A 13,706-nucleotide genomic window follows, 5' to 3' on the forward strand; every position below is an offset into this window, starting at 1 on the left:
ATGACTGCTATTAAAATTGGTTGTAAGTCTTTCTAGTCTTTTTTCTATGTGTTTCATTTATATCACTGTGATTATAAATCGTGTTTCCTGCTCTTGGTACTTGGCTTTGGAAAACAAGCGTCTTCTATCTTAATGTCCTTTCATGTGTTATTGTTGCTATTGTGATATTTACATCTAACCAAAAATTACTGTCATTTAGAATATTATTAACCGTTCTGTCACGTACAAGTACTGTAGCGCATCTTGCCTATGGGTGAGCATTTAGGTGAGGAGGTCCGTGATGGTACATTCAGCGTGGAATCACTGAGCAGAAGATACCAGAGTCTGGGGACCTGAGACAGTTAGGGGGCCTGGATGCTCACTCAAACAGACCTTCTTAGACGAGGATCAAGCCTATTCCTGGGTTTGGAAATTCAGTTTTGTCAGTACCAGGAATGATTGCTTCTTAACAATTATATAGATGGTAACTGAAACTAATTTGTAATGGAAATTAGAAGTAACACATGGAGGGTGTGGAAGTCATTATTGCTGTTTGCCAAATATTTCTGTTATCTCCCAGACACATGGTAGGAGCACATTTCCTAGTCCCTGTGGATGGCTGGGGTGTGTGTCTAGTTGTGATGAAGACTTGGGTTTGAAAGCAAACATTTATATACTGGAGGAAGACCCTCCAGAGTTCTCTGTCCCTCTGTCACTGTGACTGGCAGTGTTTGAGAGGGTGCCCGCTCCATCAGCCTGGCTCCCTGAGTGACTAAGGAGCAGAGCCCTCTGCCAGCCCACGGTGGCACTGTGAGCAAGAAGCAGAACCTTGCTACCGTGAAGTCGCTGGGACTGGGGACTTGGTTGTTACTGCAGCGTTTCCTAGCCCATCCTGACTGATACGGAGGCAACATTAACATTAGCATGCCCAACATATTTAATCTCTGAAATTCGAAATCAACTACAGTGAAAAGATTGCTGTTAGGAGTTCATCAGAATAAAAGAAAATAATTATATATGTCAGCTGTTTTACAACCCTTGATTAAGGGTACTGTAACATTCAGTGTTAGTCAAGAGTCCTCCCAGGTAATCTGAACTGGGCAATGAAAACGTTTACCTGTCTCTCCTTTTCTACGCTTGTTGTTGACCAAGCCAACTTCTGGTGATCACAGTCTTCCTTTAACTGTTGTGGCTTTTATTTTTAAAGCCACACAGTGTGCCCTTTAAGAAACGAACACTTCAGAATCAAATGAAAAAGATTTGCTCTCTCCCCTCCTCTACCAGCCCACTTCCTCGCGTTCAGTTTGGAGTGTACCCTCCAGGCGTTTTCTCTGCAATTCAAAGTACAGGTGGAATCCCACTCTTCACATTTTTCTATATCAGGCTTTTTTCATTTAATTGGTCAAGTATCATTTCATGTTAGAACATATTTATTTACCTAGATCTTTTAATGACAATAGAGTTCTCTGTTTCAAAGATTTGCCATCCTTCGTTTAGCTGGTTTCCTATTGGTAGGCATTTTTTAAATCTTTCCAGCCTTTAGCTATTGTTAATAATACTCCAGTGAACATCCTTATAAAATGTATATACATTTTGCACTCTTGTACAAGTTAAGTTTCAGAGAGAAAATTCCTAGAAGTAGAATTCTGGGTTGAAGGGAATTTATCATTTAAATACCAATAAATATTGCCAATTCCCTTCCCAAGGGTCAAATCAATTTTTATCACCATCAATAGAGTGTGAGAATTCTTGTCTCTCCCCACTTTCCAGAATGCAGGGTATCATCAAACTTTTAAAAAATCTTTGCCATTATAATCATGAAGAAAAAAAAAAAAGACATTGCATTGTTGATTTAATGTGCATTTCCTTAATAATAGATGAGTTTTGCTTGTTCTTTCTTTTTTCTTTTTTCATTTTGGATGCTTTTTTTAACATTTTTTATTGATTTATAATCATTTTACAATGTTGTGTCAAATTCCAGTGTTCAGCACAATTTTTCAGTTATTCATGGACATATACACACTCATTGTCACATTTTTTTCTCTGTGAGTTATCATAACATTTTGTGTATATCTCCCTGTGCTATACAGTGTAGTCTATTCTACAATTTTGAAATCCCAGTCTATCCCTTCCCACCCTCCACCCCGCTTGCTTGTTCTTTCTTTAGGTATGTTGGTACTTTTAGTCAAACATGATGAAACCTGGGTAGCAGTCTTTCTCTTTAGAGTTGATTTGATTATTGGAATCTCAGAGAATAACCTTATTTTTAAGCACTGAAGAAGCACCTCATGGTTGTCATTATTCATTTATTGAATAAACAGGGTCCACAGCATTTCTGAAATGTTTAGATGATATACAGATAGACAGATGGATAGATAGATAAATGTAGATATAAATATAGATGTAAATATATGGCTGCTTGGGTTTTTTACAATGACATCACCCAAAGCAGATGGCCTGGGGATCGGCCAGCCTTCACACCTCGCAGTAAATTGACGGGACTTGTTTTCTTCATTACAGCAGTTCAGCTTTGTGTCCTTGCCCACTGACGTGCTGGAAATCGAGGTGAAGGACAAGTTTGCCAAGAGCCGCCCCATCATCAAGCGGTTCTTGGGAAAGCTGTCGATGCCCGTTCAGAGGCTCCTGGAAAGACATGCCATCGGGTAAACCTTGACCGAGAGCGCAGGGTCACCGGGCTTCGGCCAGTGGGCCAGGCCCAAGGGGGGCAACAACATAGCCTCATAGAGATGCAAACAAAAGAGTGCCATTGTATTTCCTTGGCTTCTCCCATTAATTATTTTGCTTGAGCTATAATCATTAACTACACAGACCTTTCTCTTTCCCCTTATGTGTGTACCACTGGTTCCTTATTCAAGAGAGTAAAAATCTCTAAGACACAGTGGTGAGAGAAGCCCTTTATGCAGCATTTTTTTCTGAACAGGTAGAAGTTAACATCTGTTTTACCATGAAGGATATCATTTCATTCATATTCCTATCTTGTGTATACGATTTAATCATTTGTGACATTTCCCTAACAAGATGAAATACTGGGTTGCTAGCTTAGACTGCCTTCACAAACACTAGTAATTTGTAGAAAATACTAGATGATATGTATGAGATTTCAAAAACATGAATTCTCACGCAAAGGCAGCAATTCTGTTGCTCCCGTAGTTCAACTGTATGTGAGAACGTGTTTCTGTGTTTTGTAACTTCTATGTGCACATCCACTCAGAGTTCTCATTAAAATGAACTCTGGCCAGATAAAATCCTTGTACGTAATAGATATCTTTGTAGGTAACAGCAACTATATTTGAAAACATAAAGTGTAGCTGTCTGGTCGTAAATATGTTTCAATGCAATACTTAGAATGATATCAAAGGAATGAGAAAAATTATGCAGAATTTCCAGGGGTCCTAATTCAAAGCTCTTTGGATTGTCAAAAGGACTTTAGAATCACTATTAGTTATCATAAGGCTGTTTAATCAGACCCTTACAGCATATGTGCAGCTGTGAGCACACAGACACACGTTAAACTCTCCAGCCAAAGGGTGTTGACATTTCTGAAGCTCCAGCTGTGTTCAAACCTGGTGTTCACATCTTCCATCCATGGCCTTGAGGATTAAGCAAAGAAAGAAACAAAAAAGTACATAAAGAATGTAAAGCAGTCCATGGCACACAGGGACTAAATGATTCCAAACTGTTCATTTTTCAAATAGCAAACTGTATGACTTTTAAAATAAAGACAGTTCAGAGGGTGCCCTTGATTCCTTTGCCTGGAACATCCCAGCCCTCAGCTATCTGCCTGGCTCTCTGCCTGCCTCTACCCCTGCCCGCCTCGGCTTCACATTGGAAATATCACCGCTGCCTTGAAGCATTGATGCGGTGGTCCTGCCTCATCCCCCGAGATGGATGTAAGCTACTTAGAGGCAGGGAATGTCTTGTAGGGTTTGCATCAACTGCAACACTTTTTCCGTGGCACGGGCTCCCCAAAATATTTGTCGATACAGTGGGTGAAAAGCAAAGGAAAGAAATACGTGGAAGGCAAGCACACAGCATGATCAATTTAATTTTTGTCTCACTGTTTGACTGTCTTTAGGCTTCCTCTGATTCCACTTCGGTTTTGGGTTCAGGATCTCTTTCCTACAGTCCTAACAGACCTACCTCATAATATTGACCAAAGCCCTTTCTAAATAAATAAAATAGTGTGGCCCGTTCTGTTTTCCCGGCATATAATGTTTTATTTGCTGGGCTTCCTAGGAACTCCAAACACTAAACTAGAGCTGACCAAAGAGAACTCCTAAGCCAGTGGATCACTGGGTGAGATGTTTCATGATGCTGGTGCTTTCTAGAAAGAAACATTAAAACACTAGCAGCCAGTGATTTATCTTTTTATTTGAATGTCACAAATGAATAAATGGAATGATTACAGACTCATGTAAGTAACAGCTGGTTTTGCAATATGTCTTTGTTATCATTGGATAGAGTGGATTTGTTCATTTCTGAACATCCCAAGGTAGTCACCTTTCCTATTCGGGCCGAGACGGGGGACCACGTACTCTGCTGAAGCTGCATTGTTGATGAAATTATAATAGCAAAGGTTCAGGTTGATTTCCCTCTGGATCATTGGCTTCTTGGTAACTAAAATTGCCTTGAGTCGGCAGAGGGGACGGTGCTAGAGTCCAGAGTGGAGTCTTTCTGTGGGACCCTGGAGTTGATGTGATTGGAAGTCACAGGCTCCATTCTGCAGCAGGTCCCTTTCTGAAGCTGGCCACAGGGTCTCTGGTAACCAGGACAGCATCCTTCTGTAGATATTCCGTACAGAATATACATACATCATAACACACATATCTGCTGCTGGTGCTGTCCATTATTAAGGGCATATATGGAAAATGTCAGCCTGCTCAGGAAAAGCAAGCAAAGGATACTGATGCCTTTTTTTTCCTTTCTTTCTTCTTTTTTCTTTAGAACACAGGTTGGCAAACTTTCTGTAAGGGCCAGGCGAATAACTATTTCAGGCTGTGTGAGTCATATCTGTCTCAGCTGCTCAGCTCTGCCATTGTAACACGAAAGCAGCCCAGCCAAGATGTAAACTGATAACCATAGCCGCGTTCCAATAAAACTTTTATGTTCGGAAGTTGAAATTTACATTTCGTATCATTTTCACGTGTCCCAAAATACTACTCTTCTTTTGTTTTTTTTTTTTCCAACCGTTTCAAAATGGAAGAAGCAGCTCATGGTCTCCCAAAAACAGGTTTGGACCACGGGCTGTATGTAGTTGGCCGATTCCTGCTTTGGAGTATTCAGTAAGGATTTTCTTGAGGTTTTTTTTAATTACTGGTGAGCAGATGTACTAGCTCATCTTTCCCTTAGGACCATCTCAGTTGTACCTGAGCAAGGCCTCCCTGGGTTTGCCTGCCTCGCCCACAGGCAGGGAAAGCACATCGCATGGTCTTTAGGAGGAGCGGTATTGACCAGATCCGTGACGACACTTATTTCCTTCTAGGGACAGGGTGGTCAGCTACACACTTGGCCGCAGGCTTCCAACAGATCATGTGAGTGGACAGCTGCAGTTCCGGTTTGAGATCACTTCCTCCATCCACCCAGGTATCTTCCGCATGAACTTCGTGTCTGGTCCTAGCCTAGTGTCACAGCGTGATTCTTTTCTCAAAAATACAATAACCACAGTTCCTTCCAGGTATGTTGTAGGTTTTGTGATTCTCTATCTTTCATCCTGATTTGAAGCCTAGAAGCCAGGGATCTGCTCTGGAAGCCAGGTTTCTGTCCCCTTGATTGAGAGGTTTCTCTTTCTTCTGGTGCCCCAAAGGTAGCGGGTTAGACAGTGGAGCAGGGATTGACAATGAGGCCATGGAAGGTATGGAGCCATATGTAATTTCTCATTTTACTCCCAGCACCCACATGGGAGGTGCTCAATGGATGGTGAATCATTACATACATGAGTGAATGAATGAGCATATCATATGTTGTATTATTGAAGAACTATGATCACACAGTGGATTTTTACCATATCACAGGGGAAAATGAGAACTATAAATTGGACAAAAAGCTTCAGAATCACCCCATGCTCAGTTTTTCAAGCCAAAGTGTAGAGCACACTGAGAACTGTTCGGTCCTCCTGGGCCACATTTATGAGCTGCTGTTAAAGCTAATAAAGCTTTTGAGAACTCAGGGTCTGGAGTTTATCACCACCCACTCAGCAAACAAAAGTTGCACTTTTCATGAGGTGTCACCTCACACCAGTCAGAATGGTCACCATCAAAAAGTCTACAAACGATAAATGCTGGAGAGATGTGGAGAAAATGGAACCCTCCTTCCTACGCTGTTGGTGGGAATGTAAATTGGTATAGTCACTATGGAGAACAATACGGAGGTTCCCTAAAAAACTAAAAACAGAGTTGCCATATGATCCAGCAATCCTACTCCTGGGCATATATCTGGAAAAAATGAAAACTCTAATTCAAAAAGATATATGCACCCCAGTGTTCATAGCAGCACTATTTACAGTAGCCAAGATATGGAAGCAACCTAAATGTCTATCAACAGATGACTGGACAAAGAAGCTGTGGTATATTTATACAATGGAATACTACTCAGTCATAAAAAAGAATGAAATAATGCCATTTGCAGCAACATGGATGGACCTAGAGATTATCATACCAAGTGAAGTAAGTCAGACAAAGAAAGACAAATATTATGTGATATCACTTATATGTGGAATCTATTAAAAAATGATACCAATGAACTTATTTATAAAACAGAAATAGACTTACAGAGGTAGAAAACAAAGTTATGGCTATCAAAGGGGAAAGGGAGAGAGGGATCAATTAGGACTTTGAGACTAACAGATACACACCACTATAGATAAACAACAAGGACCTACTGTATAATACAGATATTATACCTTGTAATAACTTATAATGGAAAAGAATATGAAAAATACATATATACACACACACATAGATATGGATAACAGGATCACTTGGCTGTACACCTGAAACTAACACAACATTGTAAATCAACTGTACTTCAATTTTTTAAAAAATAGTTGCATTTGTTTATGCCCAATACGTGATGCAGATTGTAAGAAAAACATTGGACTGTTTCATCCTTTCAAATCCCGCCTTTTCTACATCCTGAAAATCAGACTGACTGTTCCTTCAGTATAGCAATGAGGACAGACTCCCAGCACACCAGACAGGTTGTTTGTCTTCAGTCAGTGAAGAGTGCTAGGGCTTCAAATGGGAATTCATACCTGGCAGGGATCCAATACAGCACATGGAGGGGAAGGAGGGGTAAACCACGGTTGCTGCTCCATGAGTGGTTGCTTGGTGTGGAGACCTGCTTCCTTTTTCCACTGCAGTCATCTCCAGGTTTCCAGTCTGAGCTATTGAATGACTGTGGCTCCTCCCATCATTCACATGTCCTTCTCTTTAGTCACCTGAGTCCACCATCCTGGGGGGAGCCCAGCCATAGGAAACACCCTGAACACGTGTAATTAGCCCTTTCTGGGGTCAGCAAGGAATCCGGGTCCCTAGTTTCTGAGGTCTTCCGGGTAGCAAGCGTTGGGAAGCACCTGCTATGTGCCCAGAAAGGGATAGGCTTCGGGTATTTTTAATAATAATAATAATAATAATAATAATAATAATAATAATAATAATAATAATAATAATAATAATAATAATATCCCTTGAAACCGAATTCTCAGATACATCGTGACTGCAAATTATCCTTAACATAAGGAACACTCATTCTTGCAGAATTTTTAGCAGAGCTTTGGCCAGTGGGAAACCCTCACCAACGCCAGCATCTAATATCCTAAGGCAGAACTCACTTAGGATGGTCCGTGTCCGGCAGAGCGGACTAACGCCGTTACAGTGACGTTTTCTTCCTGTCCGCAGACGACGAGGAGACTTCCCTGAGCACCGAACCTGAGTCCGCGGAAATCCAGGACAGCCCCATGAACAGCCTGGCGGCCAGCAGCCGAGGCGAGCCCCCGAGCAGTGCAGCAGAGCCCTCGGGGACCCCAGCGGCCGAGCAGCCGAGCCAGGGCAGCGCCGAGGGCCCCGCGCGGGACGAGAGCCTGGAGCTTGCCAACGCGGCCGAGGAAGCGGCAGGTACCCCCGAGGCGGGAGACGATGGCGCAGCCTCTCTGGGACCCGAGGGGGCTGGGGAGCTTCCGGCCCCGGGACCGGAGGACACGGAGCCCGCCCTGAGTGCCGAAGAACTGGCCGAGCGGCTGGACCTGGGCGGGGAGGCGGCCCCCCCGGGGCTGCCGGAGGATGGCCAAGCCCTTGGCAGCCCCGGGGGGCCGGCGGCGGTGGCCGAGGAAGCGGCGGCGGAGAGCCGCGCTGGGGGGCAGGAGGAGAAGGAGCACGCGGCGGAGGAGGAGGAGGAGGAGGAGGAGGAGGAGGAGGGGGACGTGTCGGCCCTGGGGCAGGGGGAGGCCGGGCTGCAGCTGCGGGCCTCGGTGAAGAGGAAGAGCAGGCCGTGCTCCCTGCCGGTGTCCGAGCTGGAGACGGTGATCGCGTCGGCCTGCGGGGAGCCCGAGACCCCGCGGACGCACTACATCCGCATCCACACGCTGCTGCACAGCCTGCCCTCGGCGCAGGGCGCCCGCGCGGACGACGACGGCGCGGAGGAGGAGGCGACCCTCAGGGAGGCCTCGGAGAAGGATGCGCTCAGCGAGCTGGACACGGTGGCCGCCGAGCCTCCCCCGCCGGCAGAGGATGGAGAGGAGGCTCCCCGAGGCACGGCGCCTCCCGGCCACCCGGCCGACGGCTCGCTCGCCGACGGCGACACGCTCCCCAGCACGGGGAGCGAGAGCGACTCGAGCCCGCGGCAGGGCGGGGACCACAGCTGCGAGGGCTGCGACGCGTCCTGCTGCAGCCCCTCCTGCTACAGCTCCTCGTGCTACAGCTCCTCGTGCTACAGCGCCTCCTGCTACAGCCCCTCCTGCTACAGCGGCAGCCGGTTCGCCAGCCACACCCGCTTCTCGTCCGTGGACAGCGCCAAGATCTCCGAGAGCACCGTCTTCTCCTCGCAGGACGACGACGACGACGAGAACAGCGCCTTCGAGTCGGTGCCCGACTCGGTGCAGAGCCCCGAGCTGGACCCGGAGCCGGCGAACGGCGTGGGGCCGTGGCCCGACGAGCTGGCCGCCCCCGCCGGGAGCACAGCCAGAGCCCGGGAAGGTCCGGAGTCCCCCGTGGCAGGGCCGAGCAGTCGGAGAGAAGGTTAGACCTCACACCTGATCAGAGTGAGAATAGGCCCACCGGGGGGACCCGGGTGTCACCTACACGGTGCAAAACCGAGAGTGAGGGAATCAGTCCCGAGTGAGTTTGCCGCAGCCGCAAATGCCCGTCCTGTACTTACATGTGTGCGTGTGTATCTGTGTACATGTGTCTGTCGGAAGTCCAGACTGTGAATGGCTGACACCCCCACCACCGCTCAGATACACACCGAGAATTACAACTAGTGGGATGTGAGCGTGCGCTTGTATGCGTGCTTCCTGGTTTTAAGTAACCGCCAGAACTGCTTAGTGTCCGTGTCACCCTCTAGTCCTGACAGCCACCAGAGCATCATGGCTGGTAGCCGGTGATACAAGCAGGAAATGATCACTAGCGTTAGGTGGATAACGTGTAAATATCGGCTGGCTCCCCCCAACTTACTGAAGATTAGCAAGAAATGTCAAAATAAGTGGAAGAACCTTGAGATTGCCTGTTTTAGAATTTAACTAACCTGTGTGCATCTGGATATGTACAGCCTACGTATTTGTGTCATGCTTTCTGTCTACTCAATTCTGTTACTGTTGTTGGTTTTGTTTTGTGTTGTTTGGGGGGGCACGGGGGTGCTATTTTGGCTAATGGAAAGGAAGAATAACATGAATGTATAAATCACTTTGTCTCAAGTAAGACTCTAATCCAACAGGTACCACCTTTAGTTTCAAAATGTGTTGTGTTTTGAAGCAAAGTCCTTCCTTGTCAGTCATGCCTGTGGAATCATATATCAAATTAACTGGCATTTCCTTCTCTAGAATTGGGAACCACCTTCCAGTCAAGTGACAGTGACATCGAGGGAAGTCACTCAAAAGTTGCATCATAATATGAAATAATTCGGTTGTTTCAAAATAGAGAAATGTAGATTCTGCTACGTTGCTGTTCTAGTTTGTTTAAATTAGCCTCCAAACGAGATGTGGTGGGATTGTCTCTAGATTGTAAGCTCATCAGGGGCCAGAATTGTATCTTCTTTAGATTTGAGTTTTCAGCACCTTAAGAAATGCCTGGCACCTACAGATTTTTACAGAAACTAACATGAGCATAAAAGAAATTATTTTAACTATTTAACAATGCCCAGTCCTACATGTTAGAGAAAGACGAGTGAGGGAAATTGGCTCCCGGGATAAGAAGTCCAAGGAAATCGGTAAAGAAAGAAACACAGGGAGGCAAACTGTAGTGACAGGCAATATGGAAAGGCACCCATGAGCATGAGAATGGGGTGGACAGTTCCTTTCTTTAATAAGGGTGTCTTGAGTTCCGTTTTGTCCTGGGCCAGATGCTTTGTGCTGGGCACAGGAAGATGGATAATGTGGAAGGTACTCAGTAATTACAAAGAAATTAAAATTAAGTATGTGATAAGGAGACTTGGGGATATACCCATACAAAGACACAACCGTGAGCTGCCAAGGGTGTTTCAGACCAAACTTCCTATAAAGGGTCAGATAGTAAATATTTTAGACTTTGTGGGTCAAGAGGCAAAATCAAGCAACTGTTCTCACCAAAGGGGTGTTTTTTTTTTTTTTTTAACTTTTACCTTTAGAAGTATAATAACCATTCTTAGCCCAGAGCCATTGAAAACCAAGGCTGGGTTTGTAGATTGTCAACCTGTTGTCGTCCATGGGGTATATTTTGACGGCCGTGTTGGGAGACACTCCACACGTGGGTGATTGGAAACTGACTCAGTGTACGTTCAAATATCAAAGCGCATTTTACCAAAAAAGACTTGTCCATGCCCCTTGGAAGATGAACAGTCCAGCAGGGGGATGCCATCCCCTTAACAGAAAGGACGGGAAAGTGTTTCAGGGCCAGAGTGACAGTCTTGGCAGGGCAGTTTCTAAGGAAATGTCTAGATTCTTGAATTCTGCTGATTGTAACCTCAGAAAAGGTTAAAAAGCACCGGCATGCTTCACTATGGCAGGGACCGCTATGGTGGGGACCACTATGGTGAGGACCATTATGGTGGGGACCACTTTGGTGGGTATGAGGGTTCTTGGGAAGGACTGCTGAGCTCACAAAGGCTGTGCGTGCATGGGCACATGACTTCCTCCAGCCAGCCCTCTCTCCCTCAGTAGTGAGTCCCCAGGCTAACGGTGTCTGCGTGGCAGATCCGTCCCCGCTCACCACCACGCTGCCAAGAGCACATGATCACAGAAAGCACAGAGGTCTGACAGATACATGTGTGCCCTCTTCTCCCATAAAAATCACTGCTGCCCCCTCCGTGTGACTTTTAAGATTACAAATTCTTTCACAAAATTAGCCAAGGTGGACGTGCTGCATGCAGTTTTGAAGAATGTATCCTTTATCTACTTTTTGATGCATTTCCCACTATACAAAACTCTTTTTTTTTAACCTCAACATAAAATGGTTTCACCATCGAGTGAAGAGTGCAATATAATGTGATTTTTGAGCTCAGCCCTGGACTCACTTCCTAGCCAGGACACCTTAGCCAAGTTACCTGTTTCAAGTGTAAAATGAGTGCAAAGGGTTTTGGAGAGGATTAAATGAGTTGATCCATTTGAAGTGCCCAGCCTCTCACTGAGTGAGGGTTCTTCCAGGTAGATGAGCAGCGAGGCGCCCTTTTCCAGTGGAATATGTTTTTTTTCGCAGGAGTGCTAGCGGGTCAGACGCTTTCTTTGTGTTTGAGGTGAGGGGGATGGTGTGGAGCCTCAGCCTCGTGCAGAACAGAATCGCTTGCTTCCTCTGTGTGCTGCATCCGTTTAGTTGGCTGAAATGTGTCAGTCACATCATTGCATTTGCTTGGGGTTCATGGGCAGGTGGGGTCAGCTCCATTAACCCCCACAAGCAACAGTATTATGTTTCCGCTAGCTTGGAGGAGTAATTAGCCTGATTGATTGAATTAATTATGACGAGGTAAGTCCATTGTTTGTTTGTTTTTTAAAGAAACTAAATTAAAAACGCAGCAGCTGGTGACATAACAACTGTACCATTGTTTTTTGTTTTTTGTTTCTGACACTAAGCACATATAAAGACAAACATGAGTGCAATATCCACTAAACCCAGAATCCAGCTTTGAAACAAGAGTCAGTTTGCAAGGAGCTATGTGTTGGCATAAGAGGCGCTCCCCTTGACTTCCTTTAGTCTCAGAGAACCCCAAGGATCTGAGTCACACACCAGAGTCTGCACAAGAAACAAGGTTGTATATTTAACATTATAAAAGGACCCTTTGTTCCTGAATACATCTCTGTTCCGTTTTCCAATTGGCTCTAGGAATTAAATGGCTAAATGAAATCCACAAATGGCTCTGGTTACGTAACCCAAACCCACAGCAAGTGCCACAGGCTTCCCATGCACTTGGCCACTCTACACACAGGGTCACCAGGACGTGAGGACGCCACCAAATAGGAACTCCACTTGAGAAGTTGGTTCAGTTCGTCATAAGTCTGCCTGACAATAATATTAGCTGTGTCTCTCATAATTGGGGCATGCACTCTGCAGATATGTTCATTTCTAAAATTTCTCCGTGTCTGTCTGTCTTCTTCCTGCTCCCCCACTTCTGTGTGTTTCAAGTCTTCCTGTCTCTGTCTTCCTGCCTCTTCGCTACCTCTTTGGTCTCTTGTCTTTTCTCTTTCCAGAACACACTGGCTTGTCTGATTCTTCCTCGGAATAATCAGGAACAGTCACGAGATCCCATAGCTCCTTGGCTCCCCACCCCGGCCCCTAGATTTCAAAGGACAAGAGTTTACCGTCTTATCCCACCAGTTCCTTAACCCCTTCTCAGAAAGGCACCATCTAAGAGTTTCATTCCAAACACAAAATCTGAAAGATGGCCTCTTGGCAGCCTTCTGATCAGACCTATGTAAGCAAGGATCTGTATCTTTGCACAGGCGCCTGAGATTTTATGGGACCTTATAAATACTATGCATCTCTCCAGCAGGCCTGTGTCTTTTCCTAGGCTAAACTCAGGCTCTGCTAATTTCCTTCCGGGTCCTTTTCTGATGCTGCCACCCCGCCCCCATCAAAATTAAGGTGGTTCCGGAATCAGACCCCAATTCTACCTATTGGCCTGTTGTGATGCAGATCGTAGTCATGAAGTGTTTGGCTGTTTTCTTCGAGTTTTTTTTTTTTTTTTTTTTTTTTTTTTCTCAGTAGTCCCCTCTCTTCCCTCGCTCATGAATGACTCTGAATGTAGCAAATTGCCACACACACAAAAAGAGATTTCCCGCTCTGTAGGGTTTTTTCTTGTAGTAGTTTGTGTTACAGCCATGCTTTTTTTAAATGACGTTGCCAAGCAATGAATGAATCTGAATGTCTCGACTATCTTGTCCATAGGTGAATGTCCTATACTCCATAATTCCCAGCCAGTAAGCCAGCTTCCTTCCTTGAGGCCTGAACATCACCACTACCCAACAATCGATGAGCCTCTTCCTCCAAGTAAGCTTTAGTTTTTAAAAAATCTGTGTCTTAACTCTTACT

General features: G+C 45.3%; 1 protein-coding gene across 5 annotated transcripts in view; it reads left to right on the plus strand.

Moving 5' to 3' along the window:
• Window positions 1-13,706, plus strand: part of HECW1 (HECT, C2 and WW domain containing E3 ubiquitin protein ligase 1) — a 321,611-nt gene that overhangs the window by 221,127 nt on the left and 86,778 nt on the right. For 3 of the 5 annotated variants that reach the window (XM_064487726.1, XM_031454627.2, XM_031454629.2), the window contains 4 exons: window positions 2,500-2,642; window positions 5,483-5,583; window positions 7,896-9,230; window positions 13,563-13,664. In XM_064487726.1, the coding sequence (XP_064343796.1) occupies window positions 2,500-2,642; window positions 5,483-5,583; window positions 7,896-9,230; window positions 13,563-13,664 (1,681 nt within the window). The remainder of the gene's footprint in view (window positions 1-2,499; window positions 2,643-5,482; window positions 5,584-7,895; window positions 9,231-13,562; window positions 13,665-13,706) is intronic. The other 2 variants (XM_064487725.1, XM_031454628.2) reach the window with 2 other exon arrangements.

Source organism: Camelus dromedarius, chromosome 7, assembly GCF_036321535.1.
Source record: "Camelus dromedarius isolate mCamDro1 chromosome 7, mCamDro1.pat, whole genome shotgun sequence".
NCBI classification, from domain to species: domain Eukaryota; kingdom Metazoa; phylum Chordata; class Mammalia; order Artiodactyla; family Camelidae; genus Camelus; species Camelus dromedarius.